The sequence below is a fragment of the Rhinolophus ferrumequinum genome, chromosome 11, assembly GCF_004115265.2.
Source record: "Rhinolophus ferrumequinum isolate MPI-CBG mRhiFer1 chromosome 11, mRhiFer1_v1.p, whole genome shotgun sequence".
Classification (NCBI taxonomy): domain Eukaryota; kingdom Metazoa; phylum Chordata; class Mammalia; order Chiroptera; family Rhinolophidae; genus Rhinolophus; species Rhinolophus ferrumequinum.
This window is the reverse complement of record NC_046294.1, coordinates 83,436,949-83,456,778: the sequence shown is the minus strand read 5'-3', so window position 1 is coordinate 83,456,778 and position 19,830 is coordinate 83,436,949. Positions and strand designations below refer to the sequence as shown.

Below are 19,830 nucleotides of genomic sequence, written 5' to 3'. Positions count from 1 at the left end.
ATAAAGTTCCTATGTAACTAGCACGTGCACAGATGACTTCTCTCCACCCAGAGGCTGACGCAGAGAGTGAAGGTAAATCTGGGCCAGAACCAAGGATGGGCAGTGTGGCTCCTCAGGGCCCCTGATTTCCAAGAACGGGCAGTTGCCGGGGGAGAGATGTGACAAGAGCGAAGAGGTTGCCCGGCCTCCTGGCATTCAGTCTATGCACTTGCACAGAGCCCCACACTTAGAAGGGTCCCGCATCTGTTTAATACTCTGCTGAGGACATTTTGAAATTCTTAATAATTTGAACAAGGGCCCTGGATTTTCACTGTGCACTAGGCCCCACAAATTATGTAGCAAGTCCTGTCAGGAGGATATTCTCACTGAATAGCAACAGTAGCTGAAAGTAGAGGGGAAACGTGTATGCACAAGGATAGACAATTAGCTTCGGCTATAACACAAAGAAGACATCTCTCCTGTCTATGTTTGGCTTTAAAAAAGATAGGCCCTCAAAAATGACCTCATCCATTCTCTTACCTTTAGCAAGGATGTCCCCATTCCTCAGACAGACCAAATAGCACCTACAGTTTTGGTTTTTCTTCAAGAACAGAGGTCTGCCCTTCCCTCTAGGTTGATTTAGGGGTGATGTTACCTATGGACTAGGCTAATTTTATTACACAATTTTCAGAAAAGCTTGTTTTCATGATCTCATTTGATCCTCAAAGCCCTTTAGTCCCTTGTTCAGAGAACATTAATTGAACATGAACAGAGTGTCAGGCACTATTCCAAATATTGGAGGTAGGACTGTTAATAGGACAGGTCCCGTCCTGACGCCTCTCCCCTGCTCTGTCTTAGGGAATAAGGAACCAGACTCCGGTGGTTAGATGTTTCACAAGTCTACAGATGGAGAGGAAGTTTACCCCAGAATGGACCATATCCAGAGTCTATGCTGATTTAGATGATGAGACTTGGATCTTTTTAAGTTTATATTGAGATGATATTTTGACCTTAAGAGTTGAAGCTGGAATTGGTTAAGGTATTAGGGGATGTTAGGTGTGGGGACAGAGCCAGGAGTACAGTTTCCAGGATCTCGGCCTTACATGGAAAGGTGCTCACTCGGGTAGTAAATGGCCATCAACTGTGACTGGATGGCCATCAGCTGTGGCTACACTAGCAGAAAAATGGGAGGCTAGCAAGAAGATGGTGGCTGGCAAGCGCGGATTGTAGTTAGGATGGCGGGTTGTGGACAGTGTGGATCCAGCCTCCAGTGAGACTAAAGTGCCGCCAGCGAGAATATAGTGGTATGACTCCCCCATCTATGGCTCCGTGGGTGTTCCATTTTGGCCTCACCATGTCCTGCGTTCTTATGTGGGGAGCAGGAGCAGAGACACCACAGGCTGCCCCGCGTGACACATGGCACAGCGAGCAGGGTCTCCTGCATGACATTAGGATAGGTAGAATGTATGTTACATGACATTTTGGAAGCCAGATGGTGGCAGAAGTTTCTGGGTTGAATAATGCCCCCCAAGAATTCGTGTCCTTCCTGGAAGTTCAGAATATGACCTTATTTGGACATGGGATCAATTAGTTAAGATGAGGTCTTACTGGAGAAGGTGTGCCCTTAATCAAACACGACTAGTCTTTTTTTTTTTTTTTTTTTACGACTAGTGTCTTTTTAAGAAGAAAGAGACACACAAAGGAGCAGGCCATGTGAAGATGGACGCAGAGATTGGAGTGATACATGTACGAGCCAAGAAATGCCAAAGATTGCCAGCAACCACGAAAAACTAGGAGAGAGACATGGAACAGATTCTCTGTGAGTGCCCAGAAAGAATCAAATCTGCTGACACCTTGATTTCAGGCTTCTAGCCTCCAGAACGGGGAGAGAATAAATTTCTGTTGTTTTAAGTCACCTGGTTTGTGGTACTTTGTTATGATAACCCTAGGAATCTAATAGAGGTGACTTGCCTGGTAACACACAGCGGACAGGTGCCAAAAAATGGACTGGAATATACTGCATTACGTTTAGTTGTGTGTCATCATCATATAGAATTAGGCACATAGTTTCTGGAGTCAGATTGCCTGGGTTCACGTCCAGGCTCTACCAGTTACCTGTAACCTTGGGTAAGTTACTTATCTTCTCTGCACCCCAACCCAACCATTGTAAACAGGCAGATACTTGAAACGCCCATCTCACAGAGATGTGAGGATTACATGTACAAACTCTTAAAATGGGGCCTGACATAGAGTAAATGCTCAGTTTGTGGTTATTGTTATCATGTCTTCCTGGGAAGATACTGAGGGATATGATAAATATCAAGAGACTTGTTTTATTTGTATTTGTGTCCTCATTGCTTACCACTGAGGTTGGCACAGACAAGAGTTCAAAAGATGCTTGTTGAGTTACACTGTAGTCTATTAATAATGCTACTTGTAGTTCCACGGCATGGGACCATGGAGTTTACCCGAATGGGGCTCTCCTCCTGAGGTCAGCCCTTGAGGGCTACCTCTCTGCGGGGCACGCCGGAGGCAGCAACCCCTGCTTATTCTGCGGGAAGGTATGTCACCAGCTCAGTAAGACACTGCTCTCTGCCAAATTGTCCCTACCTAGAGCTCATCATTTCTAATGGACTAACGGAGCTGGTGCCTTTAAATCCACAGAAGGGGGAGAAAAAAGCACTTTAGTTTCAGTCCGTGTTCTCCATTAGACACCCTTCAGTGGTTAGCAATATTATGCCACAATTTCATTATCCATTAAAGCCAGGTAATAATAAGTACACAAAGGTATTTGGAGCCTATTGTTGTTAATGAAAGAGATCAATCTAATTCAGAATGTGTGTGTGGAGAGCTCCTTGGAGATGGAATAGGCCCCAAGGTTAGCCTCTAATTGCCTCCTTGATGGTAGACCCCACCAGTACTCAATTTTGCATGACCGTCTTTATGACATAGTTGGAATTTTGACACCCAGACTCACGCTTCATACAAAAGCCAATTTTCCTCTTCTCCCAAGCCCCTCCAAGATTCCTAATTCCTAAGAAAGAATGGGAACATTGCTGTCATTTAAGCAAGATCCTTGAACAGGAGTAAGAGTTCCTCGAATTTGGACCATGGCCTGAGCTGCATTAGCACGAAGTCCATGATTCCAGCATTACTTGAGTGACCCTGAAAATTCTAGGGCTCAAAATTCTCTCTCTCCTCTCTCTCTCCTCTATCTATCTCTCTCTCTCTCTCTCTCTCTCTCTCTCTTTCTGATGGTACTCAGAAGGATCTTCTCTCAAGTTTAAGAGCTGCATAATGGATATCTCAACCAAACGGCACTAAACTAGAAGGGAAAATTATGTCAGAAAAAGAGGATAAATGAGGCACCTTTCTTTCCCAAATGCCCCTCTGCATTTTTCTGGAAGTCCCCTGTGCGGCCCCTCAATTCCTGCCCAAATGAACACTTTACTCAGTGTGTGGCTCTGTGGTTGGACTCACTTTAGTTCCCACAGCTGTCCACCCTTTTCCGTCCAACATGAGTTCTTAAATTTTATTCCCAGCCCGTCCCACTTCTGCCCCTTAAAAAACAAACAAACAAACAAACAAACAAACAAACAAACAAACAAAAAAAAAACCCAAAATGCCACCATGGAGAAATTGAATGCTCACCCAGCTGTTTCTGGGAACCAGCACGTCCCATAATGTATTGGAGGAAATCTCCTCTCTCATGGCTGTACACAGACATCCTTATAGGCAGAAGTCTGTGCTCTGGGTCCCCTGTGGAATGCAGCCGAACTCCAAAGCATCAGTGATGCCCTCTGATAAACAACATGTGTCCTAGAGCCAGCAGATATGACTGCACATTAGCTGGAACTGACAGGGCTCCCAGAACATCTGATTTCGCTTCAATGGCAGCAGGGCACATCAGGCCCAGGGTGAGGACATATTTAGAATGACCCTTGTTCCTCCTGTCTGCCCCACCTCTCCCCAGCTCCCTGCTGGGTAGCCTGGACACAGCGGGTGATTAGATTAAGAAGGAGATGGTCCTTTGCTGTTAGGCCCCTGGCAGGCCCAATGTTCGAATGGAACAGGGCTCTAAATTTCACGTCATTGCCAGGGGCTGTTGAAGGACATCAGGGTGCCTCAGTTGCTAAATTCGGAATAGGACATCTGACATGGAGTAAGAGAACATGAGCCCAGCCACGGTGCACAGAGCAGGAATGGGGAGGCGTAGAGGCTGAGAGCTCAACAGAGAGAACTGGAATAGTCACTGAATTTCCTTTAAGCTCCTGAGCCTGGCTCCCTGCCCTACCAAATATGATCTGTGACTCTACTCTGCATTCTTTCCCTGCTCTGTTCCAGAGAGCCAGGGTGGAAGCCAGCCTTGATAGGTAACCCACCTGAGCCCCCAGGGCAAAAGGACTCAGGGGAAAGCTCGGAGAGCATGAATCGTATTCCTCCCTGACTCCAGCACATCTCAATGTAAGCACTGTAAATGGACAGGAAGGATGCTGGGAAGAGAAAAAGTACTGGGACCATGACTCCGGATATACAGGGAAGCCTCTTCTTTCTTAAATAATCTTTTACACCTCTGTTCATCTTCTTTAAAATGGATCTAGTACATAGAAAACCTTGTCCAGTCTTGAGAAGACAAATTAATATATAGGGTGAAGGGTGACGTGTATCTACAAATAATGGCTGCTCTATGGAAAGAGTGTGTGTGTGCGTGTGCGTGTGCATGTGCGTGTATGTGCACACACATACACACACACGCACACACACTCCTGTTTACCTGCCCCATCTCTCGCCTCTGTTCGTCTCGTCTCCTCCGTGCAGTGTAGGTAATGGTGTGTGCAGCATTCTCCGGAGTGCTTGGTAGGTGACTGTGTTCCACCTTGCACGTGCTACTCCCTCACATTTCCCTTTAATGCTCTCCATTATTCGGGCTGCATTAATAATGTTTGCGGGCTGATATCTTTAAAATTAATGAGGTGTTTACTCTTAGCTAAGAAACTCATTGAAATTAAAAAAGCTTTTTTTCCCTCCCTTTCCCTTGCTTAAAAAAAAAAAAAGTGGACAAACAAACCACAATGCAAGCTTTGCTAAAAAAACCAAGCAGAATAGGCAAGAACCCAAACCCCACCACTAGGAAGGTATGAGTTGCAATTAGCTAGTACCTAGAGTTATACATTAGTCAGGTTCAATCCGCTGTTTCTAAGAGGCTCCAATGTAAGCTGCATACAACACGTTTTAACCAATGGAGGTCACCTGTGCCCCCAAAATAGCTTATTTCATCACCACCACCCCTAGCACCTTAGTCTAGTCTGAATTTTCCTTCGTATTCAAAAGGTTTACTTTCAGGAGAATTCATCTTGTGTGAAATACTGATCTCTTTATAGTCCCTATTTTTTCAATCAAATCTATTACTGCGTATAAAAGATGCCCCCTCCATCCCCAAACTATCACCACAACTAGCTGACTTTGTGCAGAAAAGCAGAGCTGAATTCTAATGACGTGCGTCTACTGGTTGCATGAACTGGCTGCAGCCCACGCGTCAGGATGGTTTGCCAAGAGGGCCAGGGAAGGGAGAATGGCTGTCTCCGGAGGGCAAAGCAGTGGGCTTCACTGTCTGCACCCCACGACCCCCCCAGGGCCATGCTGGACAAATTTCCCTATGAACAGTGCAACCAAGAGCATTCCTGGCGGTGCACCTGAGAAGTTTAGGTTTTCATCACATCCTTTTAGGGCTGTTACACTCTCTGATCCGAAAACCACCGGTGGCCTCTGAGGATCCTGCAGGTGATTTGTTAGTTAATCCCTCAAGATATTCAAGTTAGTAATATGGTAATTGTATGCATATGCATCTAGAATTAATAATTAACTCAATTAAAAACAGGACAATAATGTTGAAGAGACCCTCTTCTCCCAATTTTTTGTTGTTGTATGTGGGTTTTGTTTTTTTTCTTTAGTGTCATTTGGAAGTGAGCATGTTAGCATGTACCGAAGAAAAGCTTGAGGATTCCTGCTGTGGTAGATGGTTCAGGTCTCTGGTGTCTGAAAACCATTCTTTTTATATTCACGTGTGGAGTATCTACAGCAGAAATCCAGGATCTGTGACTGAAACTCTGGCCTCTGATTTAACAGAATGCAAGTGGATGTCCAGAGCTGTCGGAATCAGCTATTCTTGGATGATAATGAATGAGAATATGCAGTAAAGTAGAGATTCCTCAAAGCAGCAGAAAAAGCCAAAGATTGCGAGAAGTGAGCAACAGGGACAGGAAGGAGAAGGACTTACGTGAAACTGAATCTGTGCAAAATCTCCAGCGCTGTTCCGCAGGAGGTTGTAGGTTGAGGATACAGAAAGAAGTTCCCACTCACTGTCATTCAGAAATGCCTTTTTGTCATGCTTAATGTCTTCTCTGCTCCTCAGGAAATCCAGGTCTACATCTTCCACTGGAAACAACAGAAACAGTTGACTTCCCCGGAGAGAGAGAGGTACCAACATCAAATCCTTCCTTTCACTCCCGCCCCCACATGTAGTCATGAGATCGGGTTCAACATAACCATTTCAAATTAGGGATAGAGGGAGGAATAAAATTTTTCTAGCCATAAAAACAAAAAAACAAAAAAACTACCACTTAGAGTTTGGATTCCACTATCCTTAGGATGATGGAGCTGCTCCTGTGATTTCTATAACATTCTCAGTGGCAATGGAGGCCTAATACTGTATTTCCAAACCAACAGCAGCAATGGGCTATAGATCTGGGAACAACACTGTACTTGGTCTGAGTTATAGCAGGAGCCAAATAACTGTAAGAAGAGATTTAGATTTGTAAAAAGTCAAGTATGTGCAAGAATAAAATAAACCTGAAGAGTGGCATAATATAATTTTACATATAGAGGGTACGAAAAAAATATATACACATTTTAGATTACATCGCTTCAAATGTGTATACATTTTTTTGGCACCCCTGGGGGTATGTGAGCCAACCGAGCACAGCTATGTTTCCCATTAGAAAACTGTGTTTCTCATGGTTTACCTGTGTGCAGAATGCTATTGAAGGTTAGGCTGCAATTCTGGACATCAAATGGAAAAGCGTATGTCTCTAAACTGCATGCAGAGACCACCTGGATGGATTTAGAGTTCTTAATGGTCCCCGATGAGTTCACATAAACATAGGGAAGATCAGGTAATCGTTCAATGTCCACACTATATGAAACACAAGAGACGTTGTTGTTACACAGAGAGCTCTAGATGGTTCAATACACAGAACTCATTATGAGATGGTAGTGACCATGACACCAAGACTGGCCCAGAAGTGCAAAAGACAGAATCACTTTTCTCTGAGATAATTCACCCCAGCAAAGATGGGGTCAGCAATGACAACCTCACAAATTAACTCACTTGCTACTGTTAGAACACAAACATAATCCATGAGTAACCTCAAGTATTAGTAATCAAATCTGTATCTTAAAATATGTCAACTTATGGTACTTTTAACCAAATATTCCAAACAATATACTCTTCAAGTTGAGAAACAACAAATAGCAACAATGAGTGAAAGTAGGCAGAAAGTGGCCTGAATATTCTAAGCTGTCTCAACCCCACAGAAACATACCCAGCACACTTACAATTCATTGATGATGATGTCAGGGGCCCAGATGGCACTGAGAGGTAGGGATATCTCTCTAATATCATCAAACATGCTGGAGTTCCAGGATAAAAATTCATCATCCCAAACCTGTTAGGAGGAGCCAAAAAGGCAACTTATCAAAAAGAGGCAATGTCAACCTCACCAAAGAACTGAAGAGGGATTTGGATGAAAAACCCAACTGATCAGCCTGTTGGTGCTATCTATTAGGGGAGAGGACTTCCCATCCAACTCCTAAAGAAGGTAGCCTCAACCAGAAACCATGACCATACACTTACACGGATTCTAATAAATTAGGTTTGCTGCAGACCAAAGGAACTACAAATACAAATATATTATCTATTCCTTAGAGTAGTAATATTTTTCAACAGATCAAGATCAGGAGTCTAGCATGCATGGAAAGAAACAATCATTTACCTCACGGTACCATACACTTGTCTTTAATTTTTGATTCTGTGCATCCTGCAAAGCAAAAAGAAAATACACACCAAATATTAGCATATCAGTAAACCACAGCTCTATTCAACAGTATGACAATCCACAGGAAGAAAATCAAATCTAACTAAATAATGCTGATTTTGAAAACATTACCTGACTCTTCAAGATCTGAGTATTTTCAGTTCCTGTTTATTACACACACCTGTCGCTATAACTTTACTATGTTATCTATGACAAAATGGCACTTTGACAGCACTTGACATCTTGAATGATTTGCTAATCTCTTTCCCACTCTAATTAGTTACTCTGCCATTAATTAGTCTAAAAAATGATATGTAGTCTTAGCCAATTTGGGCTAAAAAGATGAGACCAAGATTTTATTTGTAATCAAGATATTATTCATACTCTTTCAATGAGTGTTATCTCAGCTGCTATTGGCAGCCATTCCTGTTACCCTATGTTTGGATTTCTCTTCTCCTAAAACAGACTGAATGAGCTTATGTAAATGAAGTGTATTTTTGATGATATAAATAGATGTGATGTCCCACGTCTGCAATGAGTCAGTGTTTTCTTTTTAAAAGATCCCTGAAAACAACAATCAAAAAGTAAAAAAAAAAAAACTTTTTACTAATTTTTTCACATCTAACCTAGTAAAGAAATTAAAAACTACTATGTTCTTAGGGATTAAAAGAAATACCTTATACCATATACAAACATTAACTCAAAATGGATCATAAATCTAAAAGTAAGAGCTAAAACTATAAAATCCTTGGAGAAAACACAGAAGTAAATCTTTATGACTTTGAATCAAGCAATGGTTTCTTAGACATGACACCACTAGAACAAGCACAGGATGAAAGGACATCATCAAGAAGTAAAAAAAAAAGCAACTCACAGAGTAGGAGGAAATATCTGAAAATCATATATCTGGTAAGGGGCTTGTATTCAGCATATATAAGTAACTCTTACAACTCAACAACAACAACAAAAACCAAATTTAAAAAGGATGAAGTGCTAAAACAATCTTGAGAAAAAAAGAATAAAGTTGGAGGCATTATGCTCCCTGATTTCAAACTATATTACAAAGCTATGGTAATTAAAACAATCTGGTATTGGAACAAAAACAGAGACATATCAATGGAACAAAACAGAGAGCCCAGAAATAAACCCACACATACATGGTCAATTAATTTACAACAAAGGAGCCGAGAATATACAGTGGGGAAAGGATGGTCTCCTCAATAAATGGTGTTGGGAAAATTGAACAGCCACATGCAAAAGAATGAAACTGGACCCTTATCTTACACCACTCACAAAAATGAACTCAAAATGGATTAAAGAATGTAAGTAAGACCTGGAACCATAAAACTCCTAGAAGAAAACATAGGCAGTAAGTTCCTTGACATAGGTCGTGGTGATGATTTTTTGAATCTGACACCAAAAGCAAAACAACAACAGCAAAAATAAACAAGTGGGACTACATCAAACTAAAAAGCCTTTGCACAACAAAGGAAACCATCAACAAAATGAAAAGGCAACTTACTAAATGGGAGAAAATAATTGCAAATCATTTTTGCAATATCTGATAAGGGGCTAATATCCTAAATATGTATATAGAGAGAACTCGTACAACTCAATAGCAGAAAACAAAAGAAATCTAATTTAAAAATGGGCAAAAGATCTGAATAGACATTTTTTTCCAAAGAGGACATACAGATGGGCAATTGGTACATGAAAAGATGCTCAATATTGTTAATCATCAGGGAAATGCAAATTAGAAGCACAATGAAATATTACCTCACACCTGTTAGAATGACTATTATAAAAACTACTAGAAATAATGAGTGTTGGTGACAATGTGGAAAAAAGAGAACCTTCGTGCACCCTCGTGTACTGTTGGTGAGATTGTAAATTGGTGCAGCCACTATGGAAAACAGTATGGAGGTTCCTCAAAAAATTAAGACTAGAACTACCATATGAACCAGCAATTTCACTTCTGGGTTGTTATTTGAAGAAAATGAAAACACTAATCCAAAAAAATATATCTACTCCCATGTTCACTGCTGCATTATTTACAATAGCCAAGATACTGAAACAACCTAAGTTTCCATTGAAGGAAGAATAGATAAAGAAATTGTTTTTACACACACACACACACACACACACACACACACACACACACACACTGGAATATTATTCAGCCATAAAAAGAATGAAATCATGCCATTTGTAACAACATGGAGGGATTTTGAGGGCATTATGCTAAGTGAAATAAGTCAGACAGAAAAAGACACATACCGAGTGATCTCTCTCATATGTGGAATCTAACAATCAAAAACAACAAAAATCTGGGGCCGGCCCAGTGGCTCAAGAGGTTAGAGCTCCATGCTCCTAACTCCGAAGGCTGCCGGTTCAATTCCTACATGGGCCAGTGGGCTCTCAACCACAAGGTTGCCGGTTCAACTCCTTGAGTCCTGCAAGGGATGGTGGGCTCTGCCCCCTGCAACTAAGATTGAACACGGCACCTTGAGCTGAGCTGCCTCCCAGATGGCTCAGTTGGTTGGAGGACGTCCTCTCAACCATAAGGTTGCCAGTTTGACTCCCGCAAGGGATGGTGGGTTGCGCCCCCTGCAACTAGCAACGGCAACTGGACCTGGAGCTGAGCTGCGTCCTCCACAACTAAGATTGAAAGGAACTAAGATTGAAAGGACAACAACTTGACTTGGAAAAAAGGCCTGGAAGTACACACTGTTCCCCAATAAAGTCCTGTTCCCCTTCCCCAATAAAATCTTAAAAAAAAAAAAAATCCAAGCTCATAGCTACAGAGAATTGATGGTTGCAAGAGGCGGTGGGTGGGGGAGTGGGAGAAATGGGTGAGCGTTTTTATTGTTTGTTTGTTTGTTTGTTTTTTGTTTAAATAAACACAAATTTTTTTAAAAAGAAAAGAACAACTTGATTTTCAATCACAATAAAAGTTTAAGGGCTTTGGTAAAGCACTATAAGTCTTAGTGATTGTGAGCAGCCACTTACAATACAACATTAGTTTTCCAAATGATAATTAAATTTGACCATAAAAACTGTGACTATTTGAGGAGAAAGTATTGTAATAAACATAACTGGAAATTTTATATTTCACAAGAAACTCTTAATATTCAAAACAAAACACTCAAAAGGATTCAAAACACTCAAAGCCTTTACAAAGGCTTTGAAGGTTATGTGCTTTATGTAACATGTATTGACTTCTTGGTTAAAGACACATGCCAGTTGATTTCTTTCTAACTCTGAGGACAAAATTCAATTTCTCTATGAGAAAATCCCATACAGAGGAAAATGGACAAAGGACTGAATAGACATTTCTCCAAAGGGGATATATAGTCACGTGCTGCTTATCAATAGGGATACATTCTGAGAAATGTGGCTTTAGGCAATTTCATCACTGTGCAAACGTCAGAGTGTGCACTTACAGAAACCGAAGTGGTACAGTTGACTACATTCCTAGGCTTGCAACCTGTACACCTGTTGCTCCTAGGCTACAAACCTATATAGCATATTATTGTACAAAACAACACAAGACTAAATCAAGCACAAGAGAAAATGATGCAATCAAGAAATGCAGCAAACATGAGATGTATCAGGCTGCTGTCTCATTATACCACGGCATAATGTTTTACAGCAAATTTTTTATAAGTAGAAATAATATACTCTAAAATAACAATAAAGGGTATATACAGTTAATACATAAACCCATAAACCAACAACATAGACTTTTATTATCATTATCAAGTATTATGTTCTATACATAATTGTATGTGCTGTACTTTTATATGACTTTCAGTGCCGTAGGTTTGTTTGCACCAGCATCACCACTAGCACACGAGTAATGGGTTGGGCTATGACATTACTAGGGAATAGGAATTTTTCAGCTCCCTTATACTCTTATGGGACCACTGCCATATATACAGTCCGTGGTTGACTGATACATCGTTATGTGCACATGGCTTACAAATGTCAATAAGCACATGAAAAAATGTTCAACATCACTGCTATAAACCAAATTATGGATTTCCAAAATTTCTGTGACTATATTTGGAGATAGGGCTTTTAGGAGGTAATGTAGGTTAAATGAGGTCATAAGGGTGAGTTCTTAATCCAAGAAGATTAGTGGCCTTGGAAAAAGAGAAAGAGAGAAAGATCTCTCTCCTTCATGTGAGGAAATAGTGACAAGGCAGCTTTCTGAAAGCCAGTGAGAGAGCTCTCACTAGAAACCAAATTGGCAGGAATTTTGATCTTGGACTTCCTAGCCTCCAGAACTGTGAGAAATAAATTTTTGCTGTTTAAGCCACCCAGTCTATGGTATTTGTTATAGCAGTCAGAGCTGACTAATACAATCACTAATCATTAGTGAAATTAAAAATCAAAACCACAATGAAAAACCACTTCATGTTCATTAGATGGCTACTATTAAAAAAAGAGAGAGAGAGAGAAAATAATAAATGTTGGTGAGGATGTGAAGAAATCTGAGCCCTTTTGCACTGTTGGTGGGAATGTAAAATGGTGCAGCTGCCATATAAAACAGTGTGGCAGTTCCTAAAAAAATTAAAAATGGAATTACCATGTGGTCCATCAATTCCATTCCTTGGTATATAAACAAAAGAATTGAAAGCAGGATCTTGGACAGATGTTTGTACACTCCTGTTCATAGCAGCATATACACAATAGCCAAAGGGTGGAAGTACCCCAAGAGTCCATCAATGGATGAATAAACAAAAGTGGTATATACATACAATGTAATATTATACAGCTTAAAAAAGGAAGAATATTCTGACACATGCTTCAACATGGATGAACTTTGAGACATTATGCTGACTGAAATGACCAGTCACAAAAGCACAAATACTATGTGATTCAACTTATATGAGGTACCTAGAGTAGTCGAATTTGTAGACACAGAAAGTAAAATGGGGGTTGTCGGGGGCTGTGGGAGGGGAACAGGAAGTTAGTGTTTAATGGTCATAGAGTTTCAGTTTTGTAATATGAAAAGATGGATGGTGGTGATGTTTGCAAAACAATGAGAATTTACCTAATACCACTGAACTCTACGTTTAAGAATGGTTAAGAGAGAGACAACCAAGATGGCACAGTAGGTAAACGCTGTGTTTACCTTCTCTCACAACCACATCAAAATTACAACTAATCTACAAAACAACCATTATTGAGAATTGCCTAAAATCAAGCTGAACTGAAGTCTTTCAACTAAGGACATGCAGAAGAAGCCACCTCCAGACTGGTAAGAAGGTCAGAGACGTGGAACGGGCTGGTCCCACACCTGCGTGTGACCATTAAAGATTGGGAGGGCTATTTTGGCTGTGTGGGTCCCTCCAATCTCCTAAAGGAGTGAGAGATCCCAGCCCCACCCAACCCAGGGGTCCAGTGTCAGGGAGAGAAATCCTCATAATTTTTGGTTGTGAAGACCAGTGGAGATTGTGACTGAGTGACAGTGTGGCTGCACTCACAGGCGCTCCTCCTAAAGGGACTGCGCGCGGACTTACCCACCAGTGGAATCTCTCATTCTGAGCTCCAGCACTGGGGCAGCAGCTAGAAAGGCAGCAGGGACAAAAGGTGGGGAATTGAGTTGTGTGGCTTGGGACCGGGGCTGAAGAGGCGGCTTTCTTCTGGTTGGGGGAGCTGGCAGAGGCCATTGTTTTTTTGTTGAGCCCTCCCCCTTCCCACAATGCAAACACAGTGGCCGCCATTTCTGAGTCTCCACTGATAGTTCGCTGCCCTGGTGACTTGAGACCCAGCCATGCCCAACTTTTGGGGACACCCAGGCTGCTTTCAATGGCTTTTTCACGCAGACCACCAGCCTTGGTTCAAACTGCATTTCCTAGGGTCTCTCAAAGGTTCACAGAACCCAGACAAGCAGCATCTGGCTTGAGTGTGTCCTGTACCTCTGGCTGAACAGCCCTAAGCTGGCACTAGTAGCAGCCGGCCTTGGTTTATGGCTTGCCCTCTCAAGGCATTTCCAAGCACAACACAGGTGGCAGACATCTGTGGATTTCTTTCTGGCTCCTGTTAGGTAGCTCCGGGTGGAACACGGGCTGTGGCTGAGATAGACCTACAGCAGATACCCTCCAAGGTAGCCCTGGGGCTGGAACCCCTAATGGCCAGCTTCAAAACGAGCTGGAGCATCACCCAGCCACCTCCAAGATTATGACACACCCATGGGATGGATTGGGCCGGCACCAGAGCCCTGCTGAGGCAGATCCTGTTCTGTAGATTCAGCCCCTGCACAACAATTCATCCACTGTAGTCAAGGCCAGTCCTCACAACCAGTGAGCCCAAGGGTCAGTCCCTCACATTGATGTGCAATTATCAACCAAGGCTCAACTACAAGAGGAGGGCACACACAACCCACACAAGGGACATACCTGGAACGTGTGGCTCAGGTGACCAGAAAAACTGTACCACTGAACCCCACAGCACACCTACTACCTATGGCCACTCTATTAAGACTGGAATACACAGTAGCCCTACCTAGTACATAGAAATAAACACAGGGAGGCAGCCAAAATGGGGAGACAAAGAAACATGTCTCAAATAAAAGAACAAAACAAAGCTTCAGAAAAGAACTAAGCGAAATAGAGATAAGCAATGTATCAGATGCAGAGTTCCATACATTGGTTATAAGAATGCTTAGTGATCTCAGGAACAACTTCAACAGAGACATAGGAAGCATAAAAATGGAGATAGATACCAAAAAAAAGAACCAGTCAGAAATAAAGGATACAATAATGTAAACGAAGAATATATTAGGGAAACAACAGTACATTAGATGAAGCAGAGGATCCAACCAGTGATGTAGAAGATAAGGTAGCAGAAAACACTCAACCAGAACAGCAAAAAGAATCCAAAAAATTGAGGTGAGTTTAAGGGGCCTCTGTGACAATATCAAGTGTACCAACATTCACATCATAGGGGTACCAGAAAGAGAAGAGAGAGAGCAAGGAATTGAAAACCTATTTGAAGAAATAATGACAGAAAACTTCCCTAAACTGGTGAAGGAAATGGGCATACAAGCCCAGGAAGCACAGAGTCCCAAACAAGATAAACCCAAAGAGGCCAATACCAAGACACATCATAATCAAAATGCCAAAGGTTAAATACAAAGAAAGAAGCTTAAAGGCAGCAAGAGAAAAGCAGTTAGTTACCTACAAAGGAGCCCCCATAAGGCTGGCAGCTGATTTCTCAACAGAAACTTTGCAGGCAAGAAGGGAGTGGCAGGATATATTCCAAGTGATGAAAAGCAATGACATACAACCAAGATTGCTCTACCTAGCAAGGTTGTCATTTAGAATTGAAAGCAGATAAGGAGCTTCCCAGATAAGAAAAAGCTGTGGGAGTTCATCACCACCAAACCAGTATTATAAGGAGTCTTAGAGGGACTTCTTTAAGATAAGAGAGGGGTAAAGGAGGCATGCAAGGAGAAGGGATTAAGAAGACAAACTGGTTGTTATACAGTAGTCATGGGGATGTAGGGTATAGCATAAGGAATATGGTCAATGATATTGTAATAACTAGGGATGGTGCCTGATAGGTACTAGAGGGGAATGGGGTTGGGATCGGGGAAAAAGGTGAAGCCGTTAAGAAATACAGTTGATAGTTAATACAGTATGGGGAATATAATCAACAATGTTGTAAAGATCATGTAAGGTGCCAGATGGGCACTGGACTTATCTGGGGGATCATGTCATAGACTGTAGATGCCTGGCCAATGCGCTATACACTTGAAATGGAAATAGAATAATATCGAATGTCAATTATAACTAAATATATAGGTGTATATAGTCACGGGATGTGGAGTACAACATAGGGAATATAGTATTTTAACAGCTATATAAGATGTCAGAGGGGATAATAATTGGGGGGTGGGTTATCACTTTATGAGGGGTTTAAGTGTCTAATTATTACATTGTTTCATACACCTGAAACTAATTAAAAATAAATTTCAAACAAAAGAATGGTTAAGAAGCAACTTTTATGTTATGTGAATTTTATCACAAGTGAAAAATAATAATTAAAAAAATGAGCAAAGGCCTTCAATAGATATTTCTCCAAAGGAGATAAACCAATGACTGCTAAGCAAATGAAAAGATGCTCAACATCATTAGTCGTTAGGGAAATGCAAATCAAAACCACAATGAAATACCACTTCATCCGACTACGATGAAAACGTAGAAAATAACAAGTGTTAGCAAGGATGTAGAGAAATTTGAGCCCTCGTACATTGCTAGTAGGATTATAAAATGGTGAAGCCACTTAGAAAAAGAGTCTGAGAGTTCCTCAAAATATTAAACATAGTTACCATATAACCGATTAATTTCACTCTATGTTTATAACCAAGAGAATGAAAACGTAAGTCCACACACACACAAAAAAAAAGCTGTACAGGAATGCTCATAGCAGAATTATTCATGGTAGCCAAAAAGTAGGAATAACCCAAATGTCCATCAACTGATGAATGGATAAATAAAATGTGGTATATCTACACAATAGAATATTATTCATCAATAAAAAGTAATGAAATACTGATACATGCTACAACATGGATAAACCTCGAAGAAATACACTAAGTGAAAAAAGTCAGTCATAAGAGACCACTGATTGTATGATTCCATTTGTAGGAAATGTCTAGGATAGGCCAATCTATAGAGACAGAAAGTAGGCTAGTGTTTGTCTAAGGCTGGGGGAGAGGGCTGGGGGGGTGGGGTGTGAGTGCTGATGGTATGGCATTTCTTTCTGAAGTGATGAAATGATCTGGAATTAATAGCGATGATTGTACAACTCTGAATATACCAAACCCCACTAAATTGTATACTTTAAATGAATGGATTTTGTGGCTGAATCATATCTAAAAAAACAACAACAACAACAAAAAAAAACCCTGCTATTTTAAAATATGAGTTAATAAAGAAAAAGGAAACCATTTTTGAAGACATTTTCAGGGAATGTATAGGTAAGAGAGCTGATATAAACTATTAATGAAATCTCCTTAAATTCATAGTTTCAATTCCTTTCCGTACTAAAAATTGCATCCCTTTTAGAAGAGAATAAGAGAAATGGAAAATTCAAGATGAAGACATGTGACATAAAATGTGAAAAGCATTTCTCCTGCTGACTTAGGTTCAGAACTAAGAAATCATTTAGATAATCTTTGTATTTTTATAATATTTAGTACAATAAAAGTTTTAGTAAAATAATAGAGTTCGGGGAGTTGATGTCATGAAAGCAAATAACTACTCCATTTTCCTCAGCCAATAGGGTATATTAATGTAGTTATCCAGCCACACCAAAAATGTATAATTATTGTAGATAGGGTCCAGACTACCATTCTCTTCAATCCAGATTGGGTGGCGGGTTGGAAGATTTCACTGATACTTATTTAGTCCGTGTGGATGGTGTACCTGGAATTCTGCCATACACAGACTGTGAGACATATACAGAGTAGCATCATTTGAAAGAGAAACAATAAATTTTTTAGATTAAAGTTTCCCCTTTTTGCAACCAAGAAATCACGTTGCTAATGAACAAGCATTTCTAGGCATCTTGAAAAAGAAGAAGGGATTGTGAGCAGATATGGAGTGGCCTTGCTTTAGTGGCTCTACAGAGGTTGGTCTGAGTGAACTTGCTCTACAGATTTTTGTGGACTTCAAATATATATTTGGGAAAGGCAGGTTTCAAAATAGTACACAAAGTGAAAAGACTGAATTCACAAGTATTTTCCCAAGGAACAGCTTGGAGGAGGTACAGAGGGGACTCCCAGCCAAGATCAGCTATGGAGGGGTCCTGGCAGTTGAAAAAAGACCTCTACTGAGATCCCACGGCTAGGTGACACCACCTCCTTCCAAGTGTTACCAGCTGATAGATCCTAAAATAATCGTGTCTCACCCACAAAAGCACAAAAGGCTCAATTCTATTTTCGGCTTAGTTGCAATCAATGAGCTTTCCCCACAAATAGGGGGAAGAAAAAACAAGTCCAAATCAGTTAATATCACTAGAAAATATAGTTGTTAACTACTCTTTCACAACAAATACACTTTTACATTTATGAAATGTCTTGACCTGTTTCTTTACCACTGTCAATGCCAAGTTGTGACTGTAGCTCGTTGACTTCAGTCATGTGGCTGAAGAGAAGGTCTCTATGATTTAATGTTTTATTTTCACTTTATTTTTATTCCGTTGATTCTTATTAACTGCCATGTTGAAGCCTTAGCTCGTTTGTCTCTTCTTGCCCATTGCTTTGTCATATTGTATGTAACAATAGTTTTAAGAATTTCTTTTCTAACATCTTATGAGGGTGTCTGGGAGGATTCGTCATTCAGTCCTAAAAAACACAATGTCAAAAAGGAGTTTGAGGCTAAAACGGAAATCTTTTTTTATCAAAGGAAACAAGTTTCTCAATGCCAGCTGGTGAACATAATTGGTTCTCTAGTGGCATTATTCACAGCTTTTCCCTCTGTGTATTTCTCTCCCTTTTTTCTTTAGATACCTTCCATCTTGCTTGTTAAAAGCAAAGGATATTTCAGAGAATTGGAATTCATTAGTCTTCCTAACAGAGGGAGTCTATTTAGATCTAAATTGGTGGTTAGCAAATATACAGATAATTTCCGCACATTTTTATTTATCTTTCCCAGTTCCAAAGACTATAGAAACAGATGCCTCAACGTCTGGCCGGGAGGCTCTAGTCAATGGACTGGAATACAAAGGTATCTGGGATTCCGAATTGACAGAACTCAATAGAAACAAATTGAAACTCTTCACTGTTGAGCAGATTATCTCTATAATCAGATTTCCCTAAGGTACTCATAATACCCAGAAATTCAAGACAGGACTGTAGTCTTTCATATAAACAAAACAAGAGGCAAAACATTATAATGGAAGCGAGATGCAGTGATGAAAGCTGGGCTAGAAGCTCTTCACTCCAAACAAGAGTTGCTAGTAGTTCAGTTGCTGGCAGATGCACCCAACAAGTTATCTATTCACATTGGGAGTAGTTGTCTGAGCAGAATCTGTGAGTGATTTTATCAAATCCTTCAAAACTAACTTGGCCTTTGCAACAAACTTTAGGCTTAGCCCACCTGAATGCAATAGAGACTTTTGCAAAGAGTATTAGACTAAGTCGCTTGTAAAGAAATCCTACAATAAGTAGTTACATATTTTCATTAATTAATTAGTTTGTAGACAAATAAATATCCAGTATCTCTGAAGTAAGATATACTGTGTTGCATATTGTGGGGAATATGAATATGAGTAAGAAAATCCTTCCCTCAAGTAGCTTATTAATAAATTAGGTATGTGACACTTTAAAAATAACTATGTGCCCTGAGAAATATATAGACTTGAGTGGATTTAAAGAAGGAGACGTCACTGTCGGCTTGGAGAGTTAAAGGGAAATTCTTCCAGGAGCTCAGATTTGAAGGACTATAATATTTTGTAGATGGAGAATGAGAGGAAGACATTCAGTGAAGAAAACAGCGAATGAATGGCCTACAAGGAGGAAACAACAAGGGGTTTAGTTTCAAGTAGTATAGAGTACATGTAGACAATAAAATTAAGATAGTAGATAGGGGTAAAAATAAAGGGATGGAATGTAAGATTTTTCCAGATTTCTGAAGGAAAGTTTGCTATATCCAATATCCAATAATACGATATGTCTAATATATTCTAGTAAAAAATTAGTACATTCTACAACAGTGGAGAAAAACATATCTGAAAAAATTAT

The 19,830-nt window shown here is 40.5% G+C and overlaps 1 protein-coding gene across 1 annotated transcript in view; it reads right to left on the bottom strand.

The window, feature by feature from the left end:
* The window catches only part of HTR3B (5-hydroxytryptamine receptor 3B), a 40,178-nt gene that overhangs the window by 7,282 nt on the left and 13,066 nt on the right, over window positions 1-19,830 (bottom strand). Inside the window, 4 exon segments of the mRNA XM_033120666.1 lie at window positions 6,257-6,414; window positions 7,002-7,171; window positions 7,594-7,703; window positions 8,031-8,075. Of these exon segments, the coding sequence (XP_032976557.1) occupies window positions 6,257-6,414; window positions 7,002-7,171; window positions 7,594-7,703; window positions 8,031-8,075 (483 nt within the window).